Source organism: Procambarus clarkii, chromosome 8, assembly GCF_040958095.1.
Source record: "Procambarus clarkii isolate CNS0578487 chromosome 8, FALCON_Pclarkii_2.0, whole genome shotgun sequence".
Taxonomy (NCBI): domain Eukaryota; kingdom Metazoa; phylum Arthropoda; class Malacostraca; order Decapoda; family Cambaridae; genus Procambarus; species Procambarus clarkii.
Genome location: NC_091157.1, coordinates 23,989,353 through 23,999,851, shown reverse-complemented (window position 1 = coordinate 23,999,851; position 10,499 = coordinate 23,989,353). Strand labels below are relative to the sequence as shown.

Below are 10,499 nucleotides of genomic sequence, written 5' to 3'. Positions count from 1 at the left end.
ATTAACATAAATAAGACCTCCTCCACCCTCCCTGGTCAATTGTTGTTGTGTGATGATTTAATCCTGACAACAGAATGAACCAGTCAGTGGGTTTAGATAGGTTCCCTAAAACTTTATGAACTGATTGAGGTAAGAGAGACCGCAGTTACTAATTGAAGAAATTTTATCTTTACCCTTATACCACTACTACTACTTCCATCCTACTCTTATTTACCCTATCACTTTTCAGACATTTTCTACACACCAAACCCAAGAAAAGTGCTTTTTTTTTAGAATAGTTAACTGTGGAATAAAGAGCTTTTTTCTCCTTCCTTACAACTCCATTTCTTCCTTTTTTTTTAATTAATATTAATGTTATCTTTCATATTTCTTCTAGGTTTAATATGGAATTATCCCTGGGGAAATGTCAAAAGAGAAGACATTTAAAAAAAATACATACAAAATATCAAATTCAAAAAACTCAAGAGGTTACCAACTTTTTTTGACTTGCAAGATTTCTTCTACAAGGTCAAGATTACAGCAGAATATCAAAGTGAGAAACATCATAGAAATTATGACAGAAGCAGAAAAGGCATCGTTAACTATTATATTTAATTGTTCACCAAATATCAGATCAATTGATAGTGATATAAATCTGTTTGAAAATGAACATGATTTTAGACAAGACGAGTGTTTTGAAACTAAGAATAATTCTACATTCCTGGTTAAAATACCATTTTTGAAAAAATATCAAACAAACCTGGTGTTCAACCGACTCTGGGGACCTGATAATAAGGACGTTGTCATTGATATATCAATTAAACACGGTTCCCTTAAAACTGTTAAGAAAAATGTTATTCGTCATCAAATTGTATCTTGCCCCATTTGTTTAGATTTGAATGGGTCAGGTGACATGGTTTTTATGTTTGATGATTATATGGTTGGATGTGGTCACAGTATTTGTCCTCAATGTATGTTTACATTATCTGCCAAAATTTTGTTGAGTAAAAAATGTACAGGGAAATTTGATTATCATAATTATGGCTGCCTTAGATATATGAATAATTCTTATGGGATGTACTCTTTTTTATCAAATATTATCTACAAAGATGAAATATTGTGTCCACTTTGTAAGCAAATAGTAAAAAGTGTGTTTGTGTTGAATATGCATCATCTAAAATGTAGCATTAGGGAATTTTCTCGTAAGTATGCCCAAATTTTATTTTGGGGTAATCAAACTGACAGGCTGTTTTTAGAAGCCGCAACAATTTTTATATGGTGTGAGGCAATTGGCAGTCACTGATTTGTATATAGAAAGATATATTATGGAAAACAGTTGGATTTTTGACGAATATGTGACACCAGTTACCCTATACCTTAACTTTAATGAAACACTTTCAGAGATGAAACTGGTTTTTAAGAGTTTACAGCCATATTTATTAAAACTAGCCTCGAAAAATTCTAATGATCCATCAAATAGAAAATACTTATTATTCTTAAACCAACTTTGTCATAGAAAGGGGGTGAACCAATCCTGAGACCAACATTCATTAAATAAAACAATTAAAAAAATGTTTTTTGTAAATAAATGTATATGTATGTGTTATTTGTACCTCTGTTTGGGTTTCAATCAGAGGGCATCAATTTCTAAAGGAAAATATGTAGATGTAAAAACTCTGGTTCGAAAAAGTTAAAATGTCATCCTTACCACATTTCCATATCATATTTTTATTCATTTTATATATTTTTGTTTCTTTTTTTTATGATGATGATGATGATGATGCTGATGAGAAGGAGGAGGGTGTAATTATTTATTTTTTATGTTTTCTCATTTGAAACTGTGTTGTAAAAAAATCCAGTAGTTGGTTGAAGCTGTAGATGGTTAGATACATTATCCAAATCTGTATCTACAGTAGTTTTTAGTCAATCTGTGAGCGTGTTTTGACTCAAGGTTGTGCAGTGTGCTCGCAGAGTAAATCTGAATCCTAAAACAAAGAAAAAAGTGTCCTTTTGTAAGTAAGTGTATGAAACATATGACCATAATGAAGGTGGGATTGTTGGTTACCACCAGCTCCATCCAATATAATGACACTGAGATTTATAATGCCTTTATTTCGCTGTTAACCTCTGTGAAGTGCTGGTACGCCACCACCAGAGATGACCTGGTTATATTTGGCCAGGGTTCTCTTTCTCTCTTTTCGTTGGTTTGGGAAAATTTGATATAATTACAGTTGTAATCACTAATAATTTGAAATTTATAATTTGAAATTGATGTTTTGAAAATTTAACTATAATGATGTTCATGCTGCATTTTCTTAATGATGTTCGTGCTGCATGAAATCAGCTCAAAAAAAAAAAAAATAAATAAGTAGCATACACCTTAACCTTTTAAGTTAATGTGTGTTTTTTTCAGAAGATGGGTGAGAGGGAAAAAGGCAAGAAGATCTTTATGCAGAGGTGTGCACAGTGTCACACTGTTGAATTAAACGGCAAGCACAAAACTAGACCCAATCTCAATGGCCTCTTCGGCCGCCAGACTGGTCAGGCTTCTGGCTATATTTACACTTATGCCAACAAGGCCAAGAGTATCACGTGGGACAAAGATAATCTGGATATCTACTTGACCAACCCCAAGAAGTTTTTTCCAGGCACAAAGATGGTGTTCGTTGGTCTTAAGAAGAAGAATGAGCGTGCAGACTTGATTGCTTACCTGGAAACCTCCACCAAGTAGAGCAAGCAATAACTTTTTTGTGGTCTCACCAATTTAAATCAATAAATCATCCTGCTATCAAAATTTACTAAAAAAAAAAGTAGGGCAGTAAAAATTACAAAAAAAAGTAGGGCAGTAAAAATTACAATAAGTTGCTCAAAGAGTGGAGGAGACAGCTGGTTGGCTGGAGTAGATGGCAGCACCGTGTCAGCTGAATTATATAAATATCAGTAGTCACAGGCTGCTCTCACATTTACATCCACTGACGGCCAACCAACACACGCTTCGCTGCTCTTCCATCCAAAGAATATGTGGTACGAGAAGCTCTCTTCAAGATGAACCTCAGGAAGGAGAAGAAGAAGAAGAAAAAGAACAAGAAGATACAAGCTGCGCTGAAAAAAAACTTGAAACAATGCTTATTGATGTCACAGAAAGAACATCAAGCAGAACATCAACCTCAAGCAAAAGAATATTGATTAGAAAAAACTCTCAAACAGTTGAGGGCTGAAGTCAATTTATACAAGATGAACACCACCAACCTCAAGCAGAAGAATACTGATTTAATAAAAATTTTCGGACCGTTGAAGGCTGAAGTCAAAATTTTTAATCAATAAGGAATAAACTAAATACTAACACCAAAGATCCTTCCATATTTCTGATGAGGATACAAGCTTCCAAACAGGAACGAGAAGCTCTGAGACAGATGATAATAGCAGAGGGAATATCGATTCCATCGTCATGTAGCAAAGTTGATCAGGCAGCACTGAAAAAACTTATGTCAATAAAAAAATATTTGAATCGGCATTATTATTTTAGGTACATGATGTTTAAAAATATGCGTTGGGAATTAACCCGAGATGCGAGAGATTATGAAGCATGGTTGAAAAAAAAAATGGCTTAACTACGTTAATCACAGGATGATTCAACATAAACCCTATTGTTTACATGATGGATCTTTTTTTAACAAGCCTCGTCAAGATATAATTTATAGGGACCCCCAACTATGAAATTAGATCTCTTTTGGGGGTATCAAAATATTGTAATGACTGGCGGGATAGAGATTCTATTTTTCGGGTTTTCAGTGATGGTGATAAAAAGTGTGATGATATATGTTGTATTAACCTAGGAAACCTTGACCGAATTTATCATTTAAATACGGCGAGGAGCGAATTGGTTGCTCGAATGGTGGCGAAAGACTATGGATCATTTTATGTAGAAAAGGTAAACCGCATACTTTTCATAACCCGAAATCCCCATCTCTTTATGGACCTCATTACCAAACGGGAGAAAAGGAAGAAATCTGTCGTTTTATTTTAAAAGACGAAGGTTTATCATCATCACCACCATGTAAAAACACCTACAACCAAAATAGTTTGCAGGCAATGTGCGTCAATGAATTTGTGAATTCCTTTTTGGATACTACTAGAATGGGATATTGGACCGTGGCCTGCTTACGTAGAGCAATATACACAAACCCTAATATTCCTCATTTTTTTAAACGCCAAATAATCAACGAAGTTCAACGGAATCTAATGATTAGATCGTGGGAAAGAGCAGTAGCAGATGAAACAACTACTGAATTTCCGGTAAGAATTAATCATGGAAACCAAAGGTATGATTTATATCCTAATATAATATAATAAATAATACCACTGTAATTCAATCAAAACAATTTTTCAAAGAAAATCACCTGGCCTATTTGACTAATCTGGCCTTGCATATATAACTTCCACATTTGAATTTAATCAGTTCCTAGAGACATGTTGTAGCAGTGCAGCCGAAGGAGAAGAAGAAGAAGAAACACAATTAGATAATCCCGATCCTAAGGTATTTATAATATATCTACTATTTAGTAGTCGAAGGGTATAAAAAGGGGAACTAATCATTATTAAAAGTACAAGTTTTCAGAAACTATTGTCGCTAATTAGAAATTAAATTTTGGCATGAAGTATAAAAGTAATAAAAATTTAGAATTTCACTTAACTATTCCATTCATTTACCAAAAAAAGAGTACAGTAATAAGTATAATGACGTCGTCAGTAAATGAAATGATCAACTTTATTTTATTCTTTAGAAAAGAGTGTGATACTGCAAAACTTAAAAATATTTTAGTAACCTTTTATTCAAATGATGAACTCCTAGCTACCAAAAAAAAAATTGGCATAATGTAATAATGATGACAGGTGGCCATATGGATTAGACGAATTTAATTATCCAGATATGATGGATTACAAGGATCAATACAAAACGAAAGACGAATTCGTTACTTGTATTTTTGAAGGTCTTGATTACCTGGAAATCAAGGGTAGATTACCGAAACCTTCAATAAATTTGGCTAAATATCCCCAATATGAATTAACCACCCATATAACTGGTATTGAGGTGCTAACTAAATTGTCGAGGCTTCAAGATAGTGTGGATCATTTACTAAATGTTGCCTTGCGACTAACGGAAGAAGTACGTAACTCTGAAATGCAGAAAATGATAACTGAACTGGTTAAATCTATCATCGGCCAGAGTCCAGTCAGTCACTTAAGTTCTCTTTCTAATGTAAAGAAATATGTAAATTAATTGGTTTGGCATTATTACATTATAGTATAATATAAGATTCATCAATGGTTTTTATTTATACTTTTAGTATTTGCTCCCAACATTAGATTTATTTACTATATGAATAATAAACAAATATTTTATAACATAATCATCTCAGTAAAATAGCTTTTCATTGAATCTGTTCTTATTTTCACATACAAAATACTACACAGTGCTTTGTGTCTCCTATACAATCCCAATAAATATGTCACCACTGATTTCGACATGTGAACTAGTTTCATTAAATGGCAGTGGTCGTCGCCGTCACTAAACATACAAAATGTATGAATAGTGATCGCTATCCAATTGGCCAATGTTCCTTATCTCGGGGTCTGTTGGGTGTTCAAAATAAAAGTTCAGTAGTTGTTTCATCTGCCACTGCTCTTTCCCACGATCTAATCATTAGATTCCATTGAACTTCGTTGATTAATTGGCGTTTTAAAAAATAAGGAATGTTAGGGTTGGTGTTGATTGCTCTACGTAAGCAGGCCACGGTCCAATATCCCATTCTAGTAGTATCCAAAAAGGAATTCACAAATTGATTGACGCACATTGCCTGCAAACTATTTTGGTAGTAGGTGTTTTTACATGGTGATAATGATGATAAGAAAACAGAGTCAAACCACAAGTAAATTAATAGGAGAGTTGTAATATAAATATTAACTCACATACTATTATTTATACCTATATATATATATCCATATTTCAATTTGAGTGTAATAATAATAACAATTTTAGTTAGTTTATTAATTGTTCAATTCTATTTCAGTATCAGTTTAAAAGTAAAAAACCAAAAAAAAAAAAAAACAGGAAACCATAGGAGAGTATATTTCATACGAACTTCCCGAACCACTTTAAAATAAAATTCATATTGATGAAACGTCAACCAAACCAAACTTCACTCACCTCTCACATATATTTGTTCCATTATAAATTATTGACTTAAGTTGTATTAGTTTAGGTTAGGTTAAGTATGTATGTAAGGTAAGGTAGGTTTTGTTGTTATACAGTGACACCACAATTTTGATCGAAAACTGTGACTTATTTACAGTGAGAAACTTTGTGTATCGACCAAGTAGCTAGCTGCTTAATACACTTGTAGAATTTCATTGTTTTCTTCCTTTTTTAACCAAATAATAATTATTATTACATTATTGTCCCAAGAATGTTATAAATTATATCATAAGAAAGTCATGAATGAGTCCTAAGAAAAAGTCAATGTTAAGATTCAATCTAGGAAAATAGTTGTACAGAATTAACAACAACCTGTCTCTGGGAATGGATTAAATTGAAAAGTGGAGAGGTACAACTGTAGTTTATTGAAATTAAAGGCAAAAATAAGAAATAAGATGTTTTGGATTTTGGTTCATAGTAAAAATTAAATTAAAAGAAAATAAGACGACACGAGAATGTTCTTGGTTAGAATTTATTTTTAATATGATTCTATATAAAATGTTTATGAATTTGGTCACAAACAACTCTTGCTTCCATAACTCATTAATCAATCAGCACAAATCCAACTTAGATCCTATAAGATGTATGAATTAAGGTGACAAACAACTCTTGCCCCATACCTCATCAATCAATCAGCACAAATCCAACAACTTAGATCCTATATAAGAGATCATAAACAACTCAACACAAATTCAACTTAGATCCTATATAAGATGTAAGAATTAGGTCACAAACAAATCTTGCCCCATACCTCATCAATCAATCAGCACAAATCCAACTTAGATCCTATATAAATAAGATCACAAACACTCATGTCCCATACCTCATCAATCAATCAGCACAAATCCAACTTATATCCTATATATATATGAATTAGGTCACAAATAACTCTTGTCCCATACCTCATCAATCAATCAGCACAAATCCACTTAGTACCAAATTACATACACGGTTATTTACCAAGCAAATACACCAATTTAGTAACAATAGAAGGTGGAAATAATCTCCTATAAAAATTTGCGAATCTACACCTATACTCTTCAATTGTGAAAAGACTTTTAATCTTTTCAGTATGCTTTAAAACCTTTTCATCTTTAAAGGATGGGATTATTTGAATATTTTGGATAGCTCGACTTCTGGGAATATATATTATTCTTTTAAATATCTCCTGGAGCTCAGTTAGTCCAAAATGTCTTCTCAGATCCACAAAATCACATTCTGAATCCTTGCCTTCAAATTGAATTTCAATGCAGGACGTATTTAAATTACGTTCTATCTCAACGTTAATGTCCCAGTCTAATAGTCCATCTTCATATGGATTAAATGGATCGAATGTGATAAATAAGGTGCATATGTAAGAACATGGTGCTCCTTAAGATCCTTCCTTTCTTTTCTTCAGTATTAAAACCAACCATCCATCTATTGGGTTTCATATGTGGGCCACAATTTTTGTTACAAAGTTGTCCATACCTCTGGGCATCCTCTCTTTTTATTTTCTGGGGTAGAAGATATTTATCATTCTTGGGTCGACATGAATGACGACAGCGACGTTGAGAGACTTCTTTCATCTACGGAAAACAAAATCAGTTACATCGTTATCCCTTTATCTAAATTTTTTTAAAATTAATTAACAAAACGTCTGATACAGAACAGAAGCCTAGAATTATTAAATCAATTCTTTCTAATAAATTAAGTAATAATAAAAAAAAATAATAAAAAGTTGTTAAAAATACCTTATGTTTCAAAATGAACCAAATAAAGAACCAAATAATGATAAAATTAAACAAAAAAAGTATTTAAAAACATACCCTTTCAGTTGTAAATCTTGAGGCACATGTACTTCACTTTTGGACGATTTTTCAGATGAGTCTTCAGATGAATCATCGTCACTGTTGGATCTTAAGACAGATGAAAGTAAAGTAGATAATAATTTGTTGTTTCTGCTGATCCAATCGATTTTCTATGTTCTCTTAGAGGGTGGGTTAAGATCATTAGTTGATGAGGTGACTGTTGCAGAGTTCAGCTAAAGTAATTTGGGGACATTGGATTGGTGAACAAGATGGCGGGAAGGGGGGATTGGATGTCTCAGGGGCATGTAAAGTTGGGTTGTTGATAGGAAACCGGTCTGGGTCAATTATGTTCAGAGTGAACGTTGTTATATTTATTGGGGAAGGTTGTTATCGAGCCTGAGGCTGTTCCAAATATTTAGTAGGCGAATAGGATCTGTGTTGCTACAACCAGATATAGTTCTGGCAAATTCCAGCAAGCAATCGGCTGCAGGATGAAGATGGGGTTGTTGGTTTATAATTGACTTATGGCTCTAATGGGCAAATCCTATACTGCACTTTTCTGTTGTGATTACTGTACTTAGTTCTAGATGTGGACCGCCAAGTTGTCGGAGTCTCTTTATATAACGTCCTTCCCAAGGTTATCCTTGCCAGGTTATCCCTGTCTCCCTAATACCAGATTAGTCTTTGACTAAAGCTCATCCTTCTTTACAACTTTTAGTTTGTTTTGTTGCTCACTTGAAACATAAGGTATGTTTTAAATACCTTTTTTTTATTTAATTATATCATTATTTAAGTCTTTATTTGGTTTATTTTGAAACATAAGGTATGTTTTAAAGAACTTTTTATTTAATTTTTTGTATCACTATTTAATTCTTTAGAAAGAATTGTTTTAATAATTCTAGGCTCAAAAGTGATTATCTATTTGAGTTATTCATTATTAAAGGTTAAGTTTTGTATAAAACATTTGTTAATTTTAAATCGGTACTGGAACCATAAAGATATATTATCAATTGCATAGAGAGAATATCATCAAGATGTTATGATTGGAAAGTTGTAACGGAATAAAAATCGGGAGAAGATTGAACAAACTGACATAACCATTAAAAATATCTCTCATCATTATTTCATCATTGATATGTTGTACAAATGCAATCTTCGTCTTCTTCTTCTTCTCTTCTTCTTCTTCTTCTTCTTCTTCTCTTCTTCTTCTTCTTCTTCTTCTTCTTCTTCTTCTTCTTCTTCTTCTTGACCCTCCTCCACCTCCACTACCTCCCCTTCTACAACTTGATCTTTCAACACCCCCCCCCCCCGATTTCTCCTCTTTTTAATAATACCATTAATATTAATAGAATAATTTTTGTACTGATTATTCCAAATATAAATATTTTCCCTTTTTTGTGAGAGGTAAGCCACCATTTTAGTTATTGCATAATCAGGGAAAAGATAAGAATAAAATTTGGCATGTCTTGGTATTGTTTCTATTGGATTTTTAATTTTATTAATAATACCAGTAAATTGTTCTAATAAATCACAATGCATGTTCCACGCTATAGATAGTGATATATTTCTTAGTTTTGACCAAATATTATTTTTTTCATAATTAGTAATAAGACGCTCAATTATATTCTCATCATGTCTCATGACTTCATCGATTTTAATGTACATATCAATATTTGTAATTGATTTTTTGTTTACTTCTAATGTTTGTTCATAAGTTAAACAATTTCTAATAATATACTCACTTAAACTTTGTTTAACATTTCTTACCCCATCTTAAAGAAAAAGCCATAAATCTACCACAGTGTTATATATTTATCATTTTGGCCTCTTCAATTTTAAATGGGGAATATACCCAAAATCTTCGTCAATTACAATATCCTGATTGTGAAATTGTGTGAAAAAATTTTCATACCAGACAAATTTATTATCAGCTGTTAATCCTGACATATCGTAAATTTTCCAATAAATTAACTGTCTTCTGCACAGATTGGGCGGATAATTAAATTTAATGTGGGAATCATCAATATTATCATTTATTAACTGATAAACTTATAAGCTATAAATAATTGTCTTATTAGATTATGTCTCAGGGGTAAATAATATAATCCAGGAATTTTTTTGTGTTAAATTTATCATTATTTATATGTTCGATATCTATATTAATGAAAAGTTCCTCTTTTTTGTTCATATTTTTTAAATCCTTTAAATATTCAATTCTAATACTTTCTTGAGATGATCTGCCCTAGCAACAAATAGGGAATTAATTATTGGCTAAGAATTATTGTCATATGAATTTTTTATTATACATTTGTGATAGAATTTAATCAAATAAATCCCAATAACATATGGTCTTTGTGTCAAGGTTATCTGACCATGGCATAGACAAACAGACTACTTTTTTTTCCATGGCATAACGTGTCGATGTTAATGTACTATCGGATCAAGACTCTAAATCCTGCCTCCCACACCCCCCT

General features: G+C 32.2%; 1 protein-coding gene across 1 annotated transcript; it reads left to right on the top strand.

Annotated features, from left to right (window-relative positions):
- Window positions 1-2,395: 2,395 nt before the first annotated feature.
- On the top strand, window positions 2,396-2,710 carry LOC138361913 (cytochrome c-like). The gene has a single exon (XM_069320950.1). It carries the CDS (start codon window positions 2,396-2,398, stop codon window positions 2,708-2,710), a length of 315 nt encoding a protein of 104 aa, XP_069177051.1.
- Window positions 2,711-10,499: the final 7,789 nt, after the last annotated feature.

What these genes read in the sequence shown, in the direction of transcription:
- LOC138361913 (XM_069320950.1), top strand. Translation starts at nt 2,396, where the DNA reads ATGGGTGAGAGGGAAAAAGGCAAGAAGATCTTTATGCAGAGGTGTGCA.